The 20,326-nt window shown below is 43.9% G+C and overlaps 1 protein-coding gene across 1 annotated transcript in view; it reads left to right on the forward strand.

Annotated features, from left to right (window-relative positions):
• Positions 1 to 20,326, forward strand: part of eys (eyes shut homolog) — a 1,854,977-nt gene that overhangs the window by 855,608 nt on the left and 979,043 nt on the right. Inside the window, exons 16-17 of the mRNA XM_073056513.1 lie at positions 1,559 to 1,672; positions 2,118 to 2,231. Of these exons, the coding sequence (XP_072912614.1) occupies positions 1,559 to 1,672; positions 2,118 to 2,231 (228 nt within the window). The remainder of the gene's footprint in view (positions 1 to 1,558; positions 1,673 to 2,117; positions 2,232 to 20,326) is intronic.

Genomic DNA, 20,326 nt, shown 5'->3' on the forward strand with positions numbered 1-20,326 from the left:
ACAGTGTGATATAAGTCTTAGGCATCCTAGCTCTATACGTATAAATGGTTAAGACTTTTGCACAGTGTTGTAATAATATTTTTTAATTACATGTACAGTAATTTTGTACAGATTTATACATTTTTAATGTTTTTGACAGCAATGTTTGATTGAAGAAGGAAAATGACGATTCATGACATTTGGGAGTAATTATTGAAGTAATTTAGCCAGGCAGTTGCTAATTTGAGATGACAGAGTTAGGAATGTGCTGTAGATTAAACAGTGGGAGTTGTGTGAGTCAACATGTCAGACATAGAAATATGGATGTGATGAAGTTTCCAAGAGGGCACAAGGTAAGGTGTAGTGGGAATGAAAGAGCGTGAGCGAGAAGGAAAATCAAGCAGATATAATGCCATATGTTTAAAATGCTGGCAGAACTCAGCAAGTCAGGCAGCATCTATGGAGGGGAATAAACAGTTGACATTTTGAGCCAAGACCCTTCATCAGGACTGTTTCTGTGTGTGTGTTGCATAATTCACCATTCTGTATCATGCATTAAAAACAAGCATGTAACTTGTATGTGGAGAAACGGCAAACAGTATTAATACAAGCATTTATAACTAAAAGGGACACATGAATGATTGCACTTGCTCTTTCAAAAAATAATATTTAAATTTTTTTGTCAATAATATGACTACCCATTGTTCCTAAATTAAAACGTATGTGATATTGATCTTTCCAGCCCTGTTGATGGACCTTGGCCCAAAATGTCAACTGTTTATTCCCCTCCATTATTGCTGCCTGATTTACTGTGTTCCTCCAGCATTTTTGTGTGTTGATCCTGATTTCTAGCAGCAGCAGAATCTCTTCAGTTAAAAGTCATTTGTTCCCCCTTTTGATGATTCTTTTTGAGATCTGATGTATCGATGAAACACTTCAGCCATGATGTCTTTGACATACATGACGCTGCATATGCATTATACTGACCTCTACTCATGCTGATGTCCTTCATTTAGTGTTGTGTCTTATTACTTGGTAGTATTTTACCAAGTTAGTTTTAGCTATAAAATAACATTAGCATACTATTTGAATTTAATTTTAATTCCTTTCGGTCATGTGCCAGCTCATTAATTTTTCTCTTTCTGCTAAATCACCTTTGCATCCATGCCAGATTTAATTTTTCATTTCACTTATTCTGTTATCAGCAACAGAGGGAGAAAGCTTCCCTCATGTCATCCGAAATGCATCCTATTACATCTCAATGCCATTTCCATTTTCATCCACTTTATTGATATAAATTGATAAGGAAATTGGCTGCCTCAAGCCATATGAATCAATATAGTGACAGTTTAGCCCGTCAAGCATTGTGTACGTTGGCAAATCACGACAGATTGCAAGAAATGAGTTTCAAAGTCGCACTTTAAGCAAGCCAAAACAGAAAGGTGTGACTCTCAAAACAGGAAGCTAACAGTAGGGGTAATGGCTGAGGCATCCTCCGTGTAAGTGCAGGAGACATTTATATATTTATAATTAGATGGCATGGGAATTAATGAAATATCTTTCCTTCCCTACGCTACAGGTATCAACTGTGAAATCAACATAAATGAATGTCACTCGTCTCCCTGTCTCCACAAAGCAACATGCATCGACCTCATTAATAGTTATGAATGCATCTGCCTGCCTGGTTTCACTGGTGAGTTGCTCCAGTCTGCAGTATTTTCTGCCTGAGCCATTAGCTCTTGCCTCTGTGTGCTATGCTTGATTGTGATTTACTCCTAACCCTCTGACCTTCTTTTTCATCTCAAAGTACATCTGGGATGGAGTGTCAAGGCACTGCCAGTCAGCCTAACCCAAAGCTGTGTTCCGTAGCACCAAAATAATTCTCAAAATCAAGTCCACCCCAAGGGAGGATTAGTGTCTCTTTAGTAATGCTGAGGTGTGAAGTGAAATAAATACATCCAGGCAGTAATTTGTGTTGGTGCCTGTTTTGACTGACTTTGCGCTGCCTCTAATCACAAATGCTTTGGGATTTTTGCTGCATGGACAGAAGATTGAAACTTCTCTCCCTCTCTCTCTTTCTGACTGATAAGTCCTTTTTTCATTCTCTCTTTCTTCCACCTGCCATCATTGTCTTAAAGGAGAAAATTGTGAAACGGACATAGATGACTGTGCCTCAGACCCGTGTGAAAACCAAGCCACATGCATCGACCTACTTGGTAATTACTTCTGCCATTGTGCGCCTCCATTTAAAGGTAATGAACATTGAGGGAGAAGGAAATGCAAACATAATTAACTTCAGAAAGCATTCCCAACAGTTGTCTGAGCTGATTTCACTTTCCTAACATCATTATTAAGCAGCTGTTCACGTAACCAAGTCACAGAGGGGGAAAAAACAGGTTGAATTAATTTGAGTCTGAGAATATTACAGGGTAAAATACTGCAGACTTTTACACCTATATTGCAAGATAAATTTTGTAATGTAACTCCTGCGTAGTGCTGAGAGTTCCAAGGCATTTTTTTGACAACAAATAATGAACAAGGTTGTCACTTGGAAATGGCAAATAACACTAATAGCAGGGAGCTTAACGTGTTTTAAACCATAGGGCAGGACATTGAGTCATCTTAGTCCTAATTCTGTCAGAGATATTCTTCTGAGCCAGGATGTTGTGGGCTTGAGTCCTGCACCAATAATATAACACAGAATCCTTGACTGATACTCCAGAACAGTCCTTACAGTAGGGAATTGTGCATTTCTGACATAATACATCAGAAAAGAATTTAAATATTAAAGTTTTATTATTTGCATGAAAGACAGCATGGTAGCATAGTAGTTAGTGTAACACTTTACAGCACTAAATCTAAGATTGGGGTTCAGTTCCTGCCGCTGTCTGTAAGGAGTTTGTGCATTCTGGGTTTCCTCCTGGTGCTCTGATTTCCTTACTTATTCTAAAGATGTATGAGTTAGGGTCAGCATTTTGTAGGCATGCTGTGTTGGTGCTGGGAGCATCTCAAACTGTGTTAGTCATTGATGCAAACAACACATTTCACTGTGTGCTTCGACGTACTTGTGACAAATAAAAGTCATTTAAAAAAATGTTTAAAAACTAAGACCCATGGAACCTCCCAAGTGGAGGTTGAGAAATGTCCGGAATCTGCTTGAGGAGAAACATTAAGAGCATTCCTGGAGTGTCAATATGGATTACTTGTCATTTATTCCATTGCTTTTCTATGAGTATAGGCGGGCTGGCTGCAGCATTTCTCTGCAAGAGTGGCAACTTTGACACTTCTGAACTGGTTGAAAGATGCAGTGCAAATAAAAATTCATTCTTATCTGCTAATTTTGACAAAGCACTCATCTCAGCCTATGTCTCATTCACTCATTATATTTCTGTCTGCCACATCCAGCCCCACTACCAGATCAGATTTAAAGGACACTAATCCTTTACTCTTACCTATCCATTTACCAACTTAATTTTGTGTTGCCCTTTATATAGTCTCTTCTTATCTCTTCTCATTTTAGAGTCACTAAAACAGACTGTTTAGCCCACTAAATCCACAGTAAACACCAACAGGAATCTACACCAAACATCATTTTTTTTCTCCCCACAATCAGTGCCCTTGACTGACCCACTCACCTGCACACGAGAGAGCATCTGCAGTGGAAAATTAGGCCACCAGACCACACCTCTTTGAGATATGGGAGGAAAACAGAGCACAGGAAGGAGATCATGGACTCTTATTGAGAACGCTCAAACCCCATATTTCGGATTGAATTCAGACCACTGGAACTCGGAGTCAGCAGCTCTGCCAGCTGTGTTGCCCAAATGTGGCATAAGATCAAGTTTTCTTTTGTTATTTTCCTGTAAATACAAATTGCTGTTGCTTGACAAGATGTTGAAGAACTGAGGGTAAGCTGAGCGTTGATATTCCACAGGAATGATTTCCTTCTCTTGGCTTCTAAAATAAGCAGCATTTTAATCATAAACATAGTTTTCAGCTGTCTTAATGCACAGAAAACAGTGAAAACATGATGTTGGCCACATTCCATTACACTTCCCACTTTTCCGAAAAGCAAGCAGAACCTTCAGAGCTAAAGAAGAAACAGACATATAAAAAGACCTTCACAATTATTACATCAGTTTACCACAATCCCACAAATGTGGCAAAAGCATTTCCTTACGTTTTGAATTAAAATTTGATGTCTGGTATGAAAGCAAATATATATTAATATATTATAAGTTAATTGTAGTACACTTATCAAAGTGCAAAACATTGACATTTTACTGGAAGGCCTGGCAGTATTCTGAAAGAAGGTTGGGTAGGAATAATAATAAAACAGTGTGCGCTGATGGAAGAAATTGAACCATTCTGGGGAAACTCATTAAAAAAGGAAGATAGAATAGAATGAAAAACTGGTATCAAAATCAGGTTTAATATCACTTGCTTCATCATGAATTTTTTGTTGTTTTGTGGCTGCATTACATTGCAATGCTTAATAATGAAAACTATAAATGACAATAAGTGTGTGTGTGTGTGTGTGTGTATATATATATTTACATATATGTATAAAGAAAATTAAATAAGTAGTACAAAAAGTGAGGGAAAAATACTGAGGTAGTGTTCATGGGTTCACTGTCCATTCTGAAAGCTGATGGCGGAGGGGAAGAAGCTGTTCCTGAAACATTGAATGTGTGTCTTCAGGCTTCTGTACCCCATGCTTGATTGTAGCAATGAGAAGAGGACATATCCTGGGTGATGGGGGTCCTTAATGATGGATGTCACCTTTTCGAGACATCACCTTTTGAAGGTGTCCTGCATACTGGGAGGGCTAGTGGTCATGATGGAGCTGGCTGAAATTTACAACTTTCTTCATTGTTTTCCAGGGCTGTGTAGTGGCCCCTCCATACCAGATGGTGATGCAATAACTTAGAATGCTCTCCACGGTACATCCGTAGAAATTTGCGAGTGTCTTTGGCGACCTATCAGTTCAACTCAAACTCCTAATGAAATAGAGCCGCTGGCATGCTTTCTTTGTAATTGCTTGAGTATGTTAGGCACCAGATAGATCCTCAGAGAATTTGACACCCAGGAACTTGAAACTGTTCACCTTCTCCACTTCTGATCCATTGATGAAGACTAGTGTATATTCCCTCAATAAAGACCGGTGTGTCTTCCCTCGACTTCCCCTTCCTGAAGTCCACAATAAATGCCTTGGTCTTCCTGACGTAGAGTACAAAGCTATTGCTGTGACACCTCTCAACCAGCTGATCTCCCTCACTCCTGTATGTCTCCTTGTCATCATCTGAATTTCTGTCCACTATAGTGTTGTCAGTAAATTTATAGATGATAAAGGATAATATTATTCATGATTTATTCAGGCTTCTGGATCTCAATTTGGATCTAGGACATCATAGGCCCCCTCTTTTCCTGAGGCCTATTATTGTCAACAACCTGCTCCATAGCAAACCCAATCCATGTAATGTCATCTACATCATCATGTAAATGAAGGACTGAGGAGATTTGTGTCACTCGAGCCATGCAGAGGACTGCTGCACCGTCAACCTCCATTAACTTGGCCCTTGAACAGTGACAGAGGCAAGAAGCTGCTGCTGGAAATTCAATCCTGAAGGACTCAAAGACATCTCAGAGAAAGTTCTACTCAGGGATGGCTAACGAGGCAGCTCTCTATCAGTATCAGGCATAATGCCCGGACTGCTCTGAAGTCTGCTGTAATTCAAAGTTCATAGTTGTACACCATACACAACTCTGAGATTTGTCTCCTTACCACAAAACAGGGAAGCCCAATGGAACCCATTCAAAAAGACTGTCAAATACCCAATGTGCAGGAAAAAAATCAAATCATGCAAATAATAAAAGTAAGCAATAATATTCAGAATTGAAGTTCACTAAAGTGAGTCCACAGCCACAAAGCCAGTCACAGCTAATCCAGGAGCCCATTACTTACAGGGCATAGCCTCCTCGGTTCAGTGCAGAGGCATGTAAGCTTCACGAAGGGGTGACTCACCATCCCTCTCCTCTGGTCATGACACCCTGAATTTTTCAATTTGGACCAGGACTTAAACCAGCCAGCCAGCAGGTTCCTCACTCTCGGACCTGGGCCCTGCTTTTTCAATAAGCTCTTGGGCCTGGGACCCTCCACCTTGATTTGGTTTCACCTTTCTAGTCTGGCCTGATCTTTAAATCAGTCAAACAGCAGCTTGTTCCTCACTCTTTGGCCCAGACCCTGCTGCCTCGACTCTGCCTTACCTCAGCTCGCCTCGCTTCAGATCCACCACTTCAAACTGGCTCCAAGCCCATTCCAGCAATGACTAAACATTGACCAATTCTTCACTCTTGGGCCTTCCCTGGGCCCCGCTGCCTCAATTCAGTCCATACCTGACACACCACAACTGTCTTGCACCTGTGTAAAGACTCTTGGCTTCTTAACCAGAAAATACAGGGAATGGTTTTCTGAGAGCACCAGGAGATTGAGGATCTTATTAATGCAAAACTTTCACGGGACGGGAATTAAATCATACCTTTAAAAAAAAGATACATATGCATCTAAATGCTGAGGTCCAACACAAACCCATTGAGGCCTAGCACAAACCTAAGGGATTAGATGGAGGGCGACATCCAGCAATAAACATGGCATGTGCAATTTCCCCTCAGCTCTTCTGGAACTAGCTGTGGCCTAAGGATCTAACCTACTGAAAAGTATGGAGAAGGAGAGGTCACCCAGGGTGGCAAGACATGTTGAGGATCTTGTCACAAAGGTTTTATCTCTGATGAGCGTGACCTTGACTCCATCCCATAGCAGACTGCCAGCTGCAGTCACAGCACTGCTACAGCCTGGCAAAGGTTGGAAAGGATGTGATAAACAACAAGACTTCTGCAGCAGGAGAAATCCCTGCTGACGTGGTAAAACCTGTCAGAGAAGTACTTCTGCATGAGTTTGTGACCTCAGACACTTCACCTGGGCAGAGGACGACCGGCCAAGCACTCTCAAAGACAGAATTTTCAATAGGGCAGACATCCAGTAGAGGAGATTACAGAGGGATATCATGCAGGGGAAGTCATTTGTAGGTTTTCTACCCAACTGACAATTTGTAGGGTCTGTTTCTGTGCTGTGGTATTCTATGAATTCTGCTAAACTTGCAAGGAGCATGCTGGTTCAGCCTCCGTTGAAGCTTTGCTCCCAGTGCTGGATACCACATTCTGTGGAAAATGTCAATGATTGAGCAGAATGAAAGGTGGAAGCTGAGGACCTTTGTGGAATTTGAAGGAAATGTGTGATTTATTTTCTTCACAACATGAGACTTCGAAATCTTATGAATTTGCTATTTACCTCTTTCAATGAGGTTTTACCAGGTTAAATATTTCTGGACTAGTTTGTGTCAATTGGAGGTATTAGGGCAGAGGAATTTCTGTCTTGGAGAAGCCAGAGAGGAAGATTCAGTTCCTTGCAGTTCTCATCTGGCAGCAAGTTCCACAAAAATGTCACCTGTGGAACGCAATTACTGAGTTTCTCCAATTGTGGATTCTTATCAGCCCTGCTAAGGCCCTAGTTCTGAAATTCCCTCCTCCAAAATGTCCTAGCTTGTGTTATCTACCCTAACATCTCCTCATATGGTTCAGTATTGAGGTTCTTTTGCTGCTGGGGAGTATCCTGGAACATTTTGTAGGTTAAAGGTGCCAAATAAATAAAAGTTGTTGAATTTAGAGAGCTCAGAAATGTGAATATTTTGCAACACACTCTTTGAAATTGTCTATCATGTTTACATCAGAAGTGCATTAGTGGATATGTAACCGTGAAATCCACAGACCAGTAAAACACTGCCCACAAAATCACATGAAAGGGAGATTAGCATTTATATAGGAATCTTGATTACACATCTTTCTGATATGATTCAATGTGTAGTGCTCTGCATTTGTATAGAGTCTTTCATGACCTCAAAAATTGAAAATATTTTATAACCACTGGAGCACTTCTGAAATGTTGTCAGTGCAGCTGTATATGAAACCCAGTAGTCACTTTCAACACAGCATGCTCAGGTTGGGGGAGCAGCAGCTCATATTCTGTCTGGTGTAGCCACCAAACTGTCAGCATGAAGATTGATGATTTTCCGTAATTTCTCCCCCTCCCTCTTCTTTTTTTTCCCATCCTCTGTTATGGTTCCCCTGTAATTCCTTCTCTCCTCCTCCCTGTGGTATTCTGTTCCTTCCCTTTCTCCCATGGTCACTCTCCTCTCCTATCAGATTCCTTCTTCTCAGTCCTTTACCTTTTCCATCTATTGCCTCTTGGATATTCACATTATCCCCTTTGCCCCACCCACTCACCTTCCCCCTCACCTGGTTTCACCTATCACCTGCCGGTTTGTACTCCTTTCTCTTTCCCCAACTTCTCATTCTGGTGTCTGCCCCTTACCTTTTCCGTCCTGATGAATTGCCTTGGCCTGGAACCTTGACTATTTGTTCCCCTCCATATATGTTGGCTGACCTGCTGAGATCCTGCAGCATTTTGTGTGATGCCACTGAAGCAGTAAGGAGACAAAGAACCAGGTTATCTGACTTTGGAATAGGCTGAGGATGAGGAACATCAAGTACTAGTACCTTGTGTCCACCTAAAATATTGCCTCTGATCATCAAGCTTAGACTATGTCCTCAAATTTTTGTAATGGCTCTCACATTCTACTAATTCAATAATGTTACTCCGCTCAAAGGATTTGTAGCAAAGATAATTGAGACTGCTTTATCATAATTTGACCTCTCTCATGTTTCATGCTACGTGCATTGAGATTGCTACCTTCCAGGCACCTTGCTCTATTTGTGTATGTTTTAATAATAGATTTGCCTGTGAAAGTTTGAAGGCACAATGATGTTAGTTTAGTCGAGGAATCACAAGCATTAACTTTGAGTTATCCTTTGGGCATTATTTATGGTGTGATTGTCATTGCAGTGAAATTAAAAACCAATTGTATAAGACACTGTGATGAGTCATCATAGTGTGACAGAGTTCAGCATGTTATTTCAAAAACCCATCAATAACAGTGCTACAATAATTTGACTGCTGGCTGCTGGCTCTTTGAAAGCTTACTGATACTGGAGAGAAATGACAAAGTGAATCAGAGCTGATTTGAACCTGGAACACTAATGAGTTATGACTCGATCACAGTTATGAAGAAACAACAACTAATTAACATCAGTTCTGTGTCAAAACATAAAAAAAAGACTGGGAGGAATTTCTATGCTGTCTCCTGCACTGGGTTATCTTTATTTCTTGTAATGACTATCAGGCAGAAGTCATGACTGCCCATATCCAGTGACTCCTACCTCCTACTCCCCAACCTGCAGTTACAGGATCAGTACACCAAACGTTTTGCTTTCCTCACCGATTTTGATTTAATGTAAGTTGGCACATTTCATTGTATGTTTCAATGTTTCAGTGAACATGCAATAAGTAAATCTAATCTACATTTTTGTTGTGCCCTCAAAAATAAACACAAAAGGGTGGTACAGCTCTCTGATTTGTGCACTGTCAGGTGAAATTGGCTAATATTTCCTCTAGTAGAAGAGTCAAGAAGAAGGATTTTAATTTAAAAACCAAAGTAAAAGATGCTGGAAGTACTGAGCAGGGCTGTTGCATCTGTGGAGAGAGAGAGAGAGAGAGAGAGAGAGAGAGAGCTCGGGTCCGTGACTGGGAATTGTAAGAGATACACTGTTTTAAAAAAAGCACAGGGAAGAAAAAGGAAGATGCATGAAGGGGTAGAAGGATTAAGTGACAAAAGGAGTTGTGGTATTGTGTGAGGAAAATTGCTAATAGGATTTAAGAAATGGTAAGAGGAGCAGCTGAATATAAACACAAGAGATTCTGCGGATGCTGGAAATGATTGTCCACCACTGAGTCCCGCAGGTCCAGTCAGAAGAGAAATGCTGCTCATCGAGCTAATGTCGAATTTGGTGGCAGCAGCTAAAGATACCGAAAACAGAGATGCAAGAACAGAAGTGGGATGGAGACTTGGAGTGACAGGCAACGGAAAATTCAGTATCAGTTTTGGGGAAAACAAAAGTCACCTTTTCTGCGTTCAGATACCCATTATGGAAGATATTGTGCTGTAAGCAGTGAACACAGTATACCAAAATGGAAACAGTACAAGTATATCTCTGCCTCACTAGGAAGGAACATGTGGAACCCTGGAACAAGTCAATGGTGAGAGAAATAGAGTTAAAGAGATGCAAGTAGAAGAAAATTGAACTGAATCATTTACTCTTTTTCAGGTAACAAATCTGGAACATGCTCCTACATACCTCTCTCAGCCATGTACCTATCCAAATGTCTAAATGTTACAATTTAAATCACATAACACATTGGAACAGAATTAAGCCATTCAGCCCATCAAGTCTCTCCACCATTACATCATGGCTGATTTATTATCCCTCTCAACCCCATTCTCCTGCTTTCTCCCCATTACATTTGATGCCCTGACTAACCAGGACCTGATCAATCTCTACTTTAAATATATCCAATGACTTTGCCTTCAAAGCCATCCGTAACAGTCAATTCCAAAGATTCACCATCCTCAGGCTAACAAAATTCTTTCTCATCTCTGTTCTAAATGGAAATAATTCTAAAGTTGAGCATGCTGGTCCTAGACTTACCCAGTATAAGAAACATCCTCTCCATAACAATTCTATCTAGGCTTTTCAATATTTGTTAGGTTTCAATGAAATGCCCCTCATTCTTCTAAACTCCAGGACTACAGGCCCAGAGTCATTAAACTCTTCTCATATGTTAATCCTTTCATGCCCAGAATCATTCTCACAGATCTTGCCTGGACCTTCTCCAATTTTAGAACATGTTTTCACAGATAAGAGGCCCAAAACTGCTCACAATACTCCAAGTGCAGTCTCACCTGTGCCTTATAAAACTTCAGCATCATGTTCTTGCTCTTATAGTTTAGTCCTCTCAAAATGAGTGCTGACATCATGCTTGCCTTCCTTACCAACAACTCAACACGCAAGCAAACCTTTAGGGAATTTTGCACAAGGGCTCCCAAGACCCTTTGTAACTTTGATTTTTCAATCTTCTCCCTGTTTAGAAAATAGTCTACTCTTTTATTGCTACTACCAAAGTGCATGATCATACACTTCCCTACCCTGCTATTTCTTTTCCCATTCTCCCAATCTGTCCAAGTCCGTCTGCAAACTCCTTGCTTCCTGAACACTACCTATCTTTGTATCATCTGCAAACTTGACCATAAAATTTGACCAGAAATTTAAAAGTGGATAAATCTCCGGATCCTGACAGGATATTCCCCAGGACCTTGAGGGAAGTTTGTGTAGAGATAGCAGGAGCTCTGACGGAGATCTTTCAGATGTCATTAGAAACGGGGATTGTGCCGGAGGATTGGTGTATTGCTCATGTGGTTCCACTGTTTAAAAAGGGTTTGAGAAGTAAGCCTGGCAATTACAGACCTGTCAGTTTGACATCAGTGGTGGGTAAATTAATGGAAAGTATTCTTAGAGATAGTATTTATAATTATCTGGATAGACAGGATCTGATTAGGAGTAGCCAGCATGGATTTGTGCGTGGAAGGTCATGTTTGACAAACCTTATTGAATTTTTTGAAGTAGTTACGAGGAATGTTGACGAGGGTAAGGCAGTGGATGTAGTCTATATGGACTTCAGCAAGGCCTTTGACAAAGTTCCACATGGAAGGTTAGTTAAGAAGGTTCAGTCGTTAGGTATTAACGCTGGAGTAATAAAATGGATTCAACAGTGGCTAGATGGGAGATACCAGAGAGTAGTGGTGGATAATTGTTTATCGGGATGGAGGCCGGTGACTAGCGGGGTGCCTCAGGGATCTGTTTTGGGCCCAATGTTGTTTGTAATATACATAAATGATCTGGATGATGGGGTGGTAAATTGGATTAGTAAGTATGCTGATGATACTAAGGTAGGAGGTGTTGTGGATAATGAGGTGGGTTTTCAAAGCTTGCAGGGAGATTTATGCCGGTTAGAAGAATGGGCTGAATGTTGGCAGATGGAGTTTAATGCTGAGAAGTGTGAGGTTCTACATTTTGGCAGGAATAATCCAAATAGAACATACAGGGTAAATGGTAGGGCATTGGGGAATGCAGTGGAACAGAGAGATCTAGGAATAACAGTGCATAGTTCCCTGAAGGTGGAGTCTCATGTAGATAGGGTGGTGAAGAAGGCTTTTGGAACGCTGGCCTTTATAAATCAGAGCATTGAGTACAGAAGTTGGGATGTAATGTTAAAATTGTACAAGGCATTGGTAGGGCCAAATTTGGAATATTGTGTACAGTTCTGGTCACCGAATTATAGGAAAGATATCAATAAATTAGAGCGAGTGCAGAGACGATTTACTAGGATGTTACCTGGGTTTCAGCACTTAAGTTACAGAGAAAGGTTGAACAAGTTCGGTCTCTATTCATTGGAGCGTAGAAGTTTGAGGGGGGATTTGATCGAGGTATTTAAAATGTTGAGAGGGATAGATAGAGTTGACGTGAATAGGCTGTTTCCATTGAGAGTAGGGGAGATTCAAACGAGAGGACATGATTTGAGAGTTAGGGGGCAAAAGTTTAAGGGAAACACGAGGAGGTATTTCTTTACTCAGAGAGTGATAGCTGTGTGGAATGAGCTTCCTGTAGAAGTAGTAGAGGCCAGTTCAGTTGTGTCATTTAAGGTAAAATTGGATAGGTATATGGACAGGAAAGGAGTGGAGGGTTATGGGCTGAGTGCGGGTAGGTGGGACTAGGTGAGATTAAGAGTTCGGCACGGACTAGGAGGGCCGGAATGGCCTGTTTCCGTGCTGTGATTGTTATATGGTTATATGGTTAAAACTATCAATTCCATTATCCAAATCACTGACAAATAATGCAAAAAGAAACAATCCCAATACCACCCCTGTGGAACACCATAGGTCACTAGAAGCCAACCAGAATAGCCATCTTTATACCCACTCTTTGCCACTTGCCAGTCAGCCAGTATTTTATCCATGCTGAAATCTTTCCTGTAATACCATGGACTCATAAATTATTAAGCTGCCTCATGTACCTCTGGAGTTACATATCAGTCATAAGACCATAAGACATAGGAGTAGAATTAGACCATTCAGCCCATCAAATCTGCTCCACCATTCCATCACAAACCTATTCTCATGTCTTCTCCACATAACATTCGACACCCCGACAAATCAAGAACCTACCAACCACCACATTAAATATACCCAATAACTTAGCCACCGCAGCCATCTGTGAAAATGAATTCCTCAGATTCACTATCCTCTAGCAAAAGATATTTTTCCTCATCTTTATTCTGAAGGGATAGCCTTCTATTCTGTGGCTGTGTCCTCGGGTCCCTGATTGCACAACTGTAGGAAACATTCTCTCCAAATTCGCTCTATATTGGATTTTTAATATTTGATATGTGTTAACGAGACCTCCTCTCGTTCTTCTAAACTCCAGTGAGTTTAGGCCCAAACTCTCCTCATAGGTTAACCCTTTGATTCCTGGATTCATTCCCATGAACCTCCTTGGGATCCTCTCCAATGCCAGGATATCTTTTCTAAGATAAGGGGCCCACAAATGCTCACAATACTCCAAGTGCATTCTGACTAATAGCTTATAAAGCCTCAGCATTGCATCCTTGCTTTTATATTCTAGTCCTCTGGAAATGAATGCCAGCATTGCATTTGCCTTCCTTACCACTCTCACAGCCTGCAAGTTAACCTTTCGGTAATCCTGCACAAAGGCTACCAAATCCCTTTGCAGCTTTGATTTTTGAATGTTCTGCCCATCTCAAAATAGTCTATGCCTTTATTCCTGCTACCAAAGTGCATGGCCATACATGTCCCTACATGTCCCTACATTATATTCTATCTGCCACTTCATCTGTTCTCCTAATCTGTCCAAGCCCTTCTGCAGATGCCCTGTTTCGTCAACACTGCCTGCTCCTCCACCTATCTATGTATTATCTGCAAACTGCCCATAAAGCTATTAATTCCATAATTAAATCAGTGATACTTGATGTGAAAAGAAGCATTCCAACACTGACTCCACTGAGCACCACTTGTCACTGGCAGCAAAGCAGAAAAGGCCCCCTTTATTCCCATACTTTGCCGCCAGCTATTCAGCCAATCTTCTATTCATGCTAGTATCTTTCCGGTAATACCATTGGTTCTTATCTTGTTAAACAGCCTCATGTGTGGCACCTTCTCAAAACCTTCTGAAAATCCAAATGAACAGCATCCACTGACTTTCCTTTGTTTATACTGCCAGATATTTCCTCAAAGAATTCTGGGCAAGATTTCCCCTTAAAGAAACCATTCTCACTTTGGCTATTTTATCATGTGGCTCTAAGTACCCCAGAAGCTCAACCTTAGTAATGGACTCCAACATCTTCCCAAACACTGAAGTCAAAGCTAAATGGCCTATAATTTCCTTTCTTCTGTTTCCCTTTGTTCTTAAAGAGTAGAGTGTCATTTTTAATTTGTGAGTCCTCCAGAACCATTCCAGAATCTGGTGATTCCTGAGGTATTACTACTAATACTTTCATAAACTCTCCAGTTACCTCTTACAGAGGTGTATAGTCCATCTGGTCTATATGACTTATCTACACATTCAGACCTTTCAACTTCCCAAACACCTTCTTACTAATAACAACTACACTCCTGAATTTCCCCGACACTCCTGAATTTCTGACAATCTGCTCGTGTCTTCTACAGTGAAGACTGGCACAGAGTACTTATTAAGTCCCTCTACCATTTCTTTGTCCCCCATTACTACATTTCCAGCATCATTTTCATCCCAGTTTGGCAAAAGAATAAACCAAGGAAGGTAGTGCACCCATGGCTGACAAGGGAAATTCGGGGTAGTATCAAGTCCAAAGAAGAAACATACAAATTAGCCAGAAAAAGCAGCATACCTGAGGACTGGGAGAAATTCAGAGACCAGCAGAGGAGGACAAAGGGCTTAATTAGGAAAGGGAAAAAAGATTATGACAGAAAGCTGGCAGGGAACATAAAAACTGACTGTAAAAGCTTTTATGAATATGTGAAAAGAAAAGGATTGGTTAAGACAAATGTAGGTCCCTTACAGTCAGAAACAGGTAAATTGATCACAGGGAACAAAGACATGGCAGACCAATTGAATAACTACTTTGGTTTTGTCTTCACTAAGGAGGACATAAATAATCTTCTGTAAATAGTAGGGGACCGAGGGTCTAGTGAGATGGAGGAACTGAGGGAAATACATGTTAGTAGGGAAGTGGTGTTAGGTAAATTGAAAGGATTAAAGGCAGATAAATGCCCTGGGCCATTTGGGCTGCATCCCAGAGTGCTTAAGGCAGTAGCCCAAGAAATAGTGGATGCATTAGTGATAATTTTTCAAAACTCTTTAGATTCTGGATTAGTTCTTGAGGATTGGAGGGTGGCTAATGTAACCCCACTTTTTAAAAAAGGAGGGAGAGAGAAACCGGGGAATTAGTCTGACATCGGTGGTGGGGAAAATGCTAGAGTCAGTTATCAAAGATGCGATAACAGCACATTTGGAAAGCGTTGAAATCATCGGACAAAGTCAGGATGGATTTGTGAAAGGAAAATCATGTCTGACAAATCTTATAGAATTTTTTGAGGATGTAACTAGTAGAGTAAATAGGGGAAAACCAGTGGATGTGGTATATTTGGATTTTCAAAAGGCTTTTGACAAGGTCCCACACAGGAGATTAGTATGCAAACTTAAAGCACATGGTATTGGGGGTATGGTATTGATGTGGATAGAGAATTGATTGGCAGACAGGAAGCAAAGAGTGGGAATAAACGGGACCTTTTCAGAATGGCAGGCAGTGTCTAGTGGGGTACCGCAAGGCTCAGTGCTGGGACCCCAGTTGTTTACAATATATATTAATGATTTAGACAAGGGAATTAAATGCAGCATCTCCAAGTTTGTGGATGACACAAAGCTGGGCGGTGGTGTTAGCTATGAGGAGGATGCTAAGAGGATGCAGGATTACTTGGATAGGTTAGGTGAGTGGGCAAATTCATGGCAGATGCAATTAAATGTGGATAAATGTGAGGTTATCCACTTTGGTGGCAAGAACAGGAAAACAGATTATTATCTGAATGGTGGCCGATTAGGGAAAGGGCAGGTGCAATGAGACCTGGGTGTTATTGTACACCAGTCATTGAAGGTGGGCATGCAGGTACAGCAGGCGGTGAAAAAGGTGAATGGTATGTTGGCATTCATAGCAAGAGGATTCGAGTACAGGAGCAGGAAGGTTCTACTGCAGTTGTACAAGGCCTTGGTGAGAACACACCCGGAGTATTGTGTGCAGATTTGGTCCCCTAATCTGAGGAAAGACATTCTTGCCATAGAGGGAGTACAAAGAAGGTTCACCAGATTGATTCCTGGGATGTCAGGACTTTCATATGAAGAAAGATTGGATCGACTGGGCTTATACTCGCTGGAATTTAGAAGATTGAGGGGGGATCTTATTGAAACGTATAAAATTCTAAAGGGATTGGACAGGCTAGATGCAGGAAGATTGTTCCCGATGTTGGGGAAGTCCAGAACGTGGGGTCACAGTTTAAGGATAAAGGGGAAGCCTTTTAGGACCGAGATGAGGAGAAACTACTTCACACAGAGAGTGGTACCAACCAACTTTTCCCAAGCAACACACACAAAATGCTGGTGGAACACAGCAAGTCAGGCAGCATCTATAGGGAGAAGCAATGTCAATGTTTCGGGCCAAGACCCTTCGTCAGGACTAACTGAAAGGAAAGATAGTAAGAGATTTGAAAGTAGGAGGAGGAGGGGTGATGCACCATCAATAACTCTCAGAGACGGGAGGTGAACGATAGGCTTTTATTAGCAGCAAAAGGGAGCACGGCATCTCTGAGACTGAGGGAGGAGCTGTGCCTCCAATCACCTTTATACAGGGGTTTGTGGGAGGAGCCACAGGAGCAGTCAGCAGAGGGGCGTGTCCAGACAGGTATACATAGTTTACCACATTCACCCCCCCCCCCTTTGTTTTAAAAGAGAGTCTCCACGGGGCAAAGTTTCTTACAAGTATATTTACAGGTTAAGCCTATAAGGCGGTTGAGTCTGTCGCTGCGATTTATGTAGCACCGGTGGTGATTGCACCAGTGCCTGTGGTGATTGCACCGGTGACGGTTGTTGTGCTGGCTCTGGCCTGACTTGAGGTGCCAGCCCGTTAGGCATCAGTGATCCCTCATGCGTGTGCGAGGCGCCCAGTATGGGAGTGTCGTGAGGAGTCTGTATAGGGCTTGGTGTGCGCGGTGTCTCGTGGGTACATACATCGGTGGGTACGAGGTTCATAGTCACCGTGGAGTGTTCGGGGTAGGGGTCTGGTGCTCCTATGGGCACCAGGTCGCGGACTGAGACCGTGTCCTCCCGCCCATCAGGTAAGACCACGTAGGCATACTGGGGGTTCGCATGCAGTAGGTGAACCCTCTCGACCAGTGGGGAGTATTTATTGCTCCTCGCATGTTTCCGGAGCAGCACTGGCCCTGGGGATGTCAGCCGAGCAGGTAGGGTGGTCCCAGTGGCAGACTTCCTGGGAAAAGAAAAGAGGCGCTCATGAGGGGTGGCATTGGTGGACGTGCATAACAGGGAGCGGATAGAGTGGAGTGCCTCGGGGAGGACCTCCTGCCAGCGAGAGACCGGCAACCCCTTTGACCTAAGGGCTAAAAGTGTGGCCTTCCACACTGTGGCATTCTCCCTCTCCACCTGTCCATTCCCCCGGGGATTATAGCTCGTGGTCCTACTAGTAGCAATACCCCTAGCCAGCAGGTACTGGCGCAGCTCGTCACTCATAAAGGAGGACCCTCTATCACTGTGGATATAGCAGGGATATCCGAATAGAGTGAAGAGCTGGCGCAGGGCTTTTATGTCGGACGTGGCAGTGGTGTCGGGGCAGGGGATGGCAAAGGGGAACCGCAAGTACTCGTCGATTATGTTGAGAAAGTAGACATTGCGGTCGGTGGAGGGAAGGGGGCCCTTAAAGTCGACACTCAGTCGCTCAAAGGGGCGGGTGGCCTTGATAAGTTGTGCCTTTTCAGGACGGTAGAAGTGCGGTTTGCACTCAGCGCAGACTTGACAGTCACTGGTGATCGTCCTGATTTCCTCAAGGGAGTAAGGCAGGTTCCGGGCTTTCACGAAATGGTAAAGCCGGGTGACCCCCGGGTGGCAAAGATCTGCATGGAGGGCATATAGCCGTTCGAGCTGCGCACTGGCACACGCTCCCCGGGATAGGGCATCAGGGGGCTCATTGAGCCTTCCAGACTGGTACAGGATGTCATAGATGTAGGTGGAGAGTACTATTGGTTGCTGTTGGTTGCTGAACATGAACGCAACTGAGTGCTGGTCGGTCAGCAAGGTGAACCGTTTGCCGGCAAGATAGTGCCTCCAGTGCCGAATAGCTTCCACTATGGCCTGGGCTTCTTTCTCCACCGCGGAGTGCCGAATTTCAGAGCCCTGAAGGGTACGAGAGAAGAATGCTACTGGCCTTCCTGCCTGATTGAAGGTTGCAGCCGGAGCGAAGTCGGAGGCGTCACTCTCAGCTTGGAAGGGAATGGTCTCGTGCACTGCATGCATCATTGCTTTGACAATGTTCCCTTTAATGCGGCTAAAGGCTGTGCGGGCCTCGGCTGAGAGGGTAAATGTGGTGGACTTGATCAGGGGGCGGGCCTTGTATGCGTAGTGAGGGACCCATTGGGCGTAATAGGAAAAGAAGCCCAGGCACGGTTTGAAGGCTCTGAAGGTGGTGGGAAGAGGGAGTTCCAACAGGGGGCACATACGGTCGAGTACACCTTGTACTGAGCTATCTGATTGACCATATCCGCGATGCGGGGTAGGGGGTACGCGTCAAGCTGCGTGAACCTATTGATGGTCTGGCTATAGTCCACGACCATCCTATTTTTCTGCCCGGTCCAAACAATGACCACCTGGTCCCTCCAAGGACTTGTGCTTGGCTCAATGATCCCCACCCTGAGTAGCCGCTGCACCTCCGACTTAATGAAGGCCCTGTCCCCCACGCTGTACCTCCTGTTTTTAGTTGCCACAGGTTTACAGTCGGGGGTCAGGTTGGTGAACAGCGGTGGGGGAGGGATCTTGAGGGTGGAGAGGCTGCAAGTAGTGTCAGTAGCACAGCTATCGGCATGGTGCTGGGCGGGATGTGTGGTTCGGTGTGTGTGTGTGGTCAGTAGCGGGGTATATGACGAAGTTCCACAAAACTGAGGATTTCTGACAGTGATTGGTGGGAGGGGCCTGTCATACTCCATTGTCACACTTTTCAGGTGGCTCTGGAAGTCGAGCAGCAATACCACAGGGGCACACAGTTGAGGCACGACCAGCAACGCAAAGTCCCGATATTCTGTGCCCTGCATCACCAATGTCGCTACACAACCCCCCCGGATGTCTGTGGAATGCGATCCAGAAGCCATGGTGACTGTCTGGCTTACCGGCTGTGTCACGAGTCCACAGCGTTGCACCGTGTCCGGGTGAATAAAACTCTTAGTGCTGCCCGTGTCAAACAGGCAGCTAGTCCTGTGCCCCTCCACCAGGATGTCCATCACTGACCTTGCTAGCTGGTGTGGAGCGCTTTGGTCGAGGGTCACGGAGGCCAGAGTTGAATCGCCGTCTTGGTGCCCTGTAAGCACCCATGGGTCGGAGGCGGGGCGAGTTGGTGCCGACAAAGATGGCCACCCCCATGCCTCGCACGTGGTGGGCAGGCAAGATGGCAGCGACCAAGATGGCTGTCCCATGGCTCGCAAGCGGCGGGCAGGCAAGATGGCAGCGACCAAGCTGGCGACCCCCATACCTCGCATGCGGCGCTGCTCGACCCCACTCGTGGTTTAGACTTACATGCCTTGGTGAAGTGGCCCTTCTTTCCGCAGCTGGAGCAGATAGCTTCTCGGGCCGGGCAGCGTTTTCGGGGGTGCTTTTCGAGTCCGCAGCAGTAATACTGCTCGCGACTGGCAGCAGCTGAGGTCGATTCGCCGGCGGGTTGCGGGGTCTGCAGCGTCCATGAGGTCGGCGGGAGATCGCGCGCCTGGACAGCGTCAGCTTTGTGCAGAGCGGCCTCCAGCATGTCGGCCAGCCTGATCGCCTAATATAAGGTAAGATCGGCGTGTTCCAGCAGCCGCTGGCGCACGTACACTGACCTGATCCCCGTAACAAAGGCGTCTCTTACTAGCAGCTCTGCATGCTGTTCCACCATTAGTCCCCTGCAGTCGCAGGCCCGCACGAGTGTCTGTAGGGCCCGGACAAACTCAGCGCTCGACTCTCCGGCCCACTGCTGCCG

This window comes from Hemitrygon akajei, chromosome 9 (assembly GCF_048418815.1).
Source record: "Hemitrygon akajei chromosome 9, sHemAka1.3, whole genome shotgun sequence".
In the NCBI taxonomy this organism is placed as follows: domain Eukaryota; kingdom Metazoa; phylum Chordata; class Chondrichthyes; order Myliobatiformes; family Dasyatidae; genus Hemitrygon; species Hemitrygon akajei.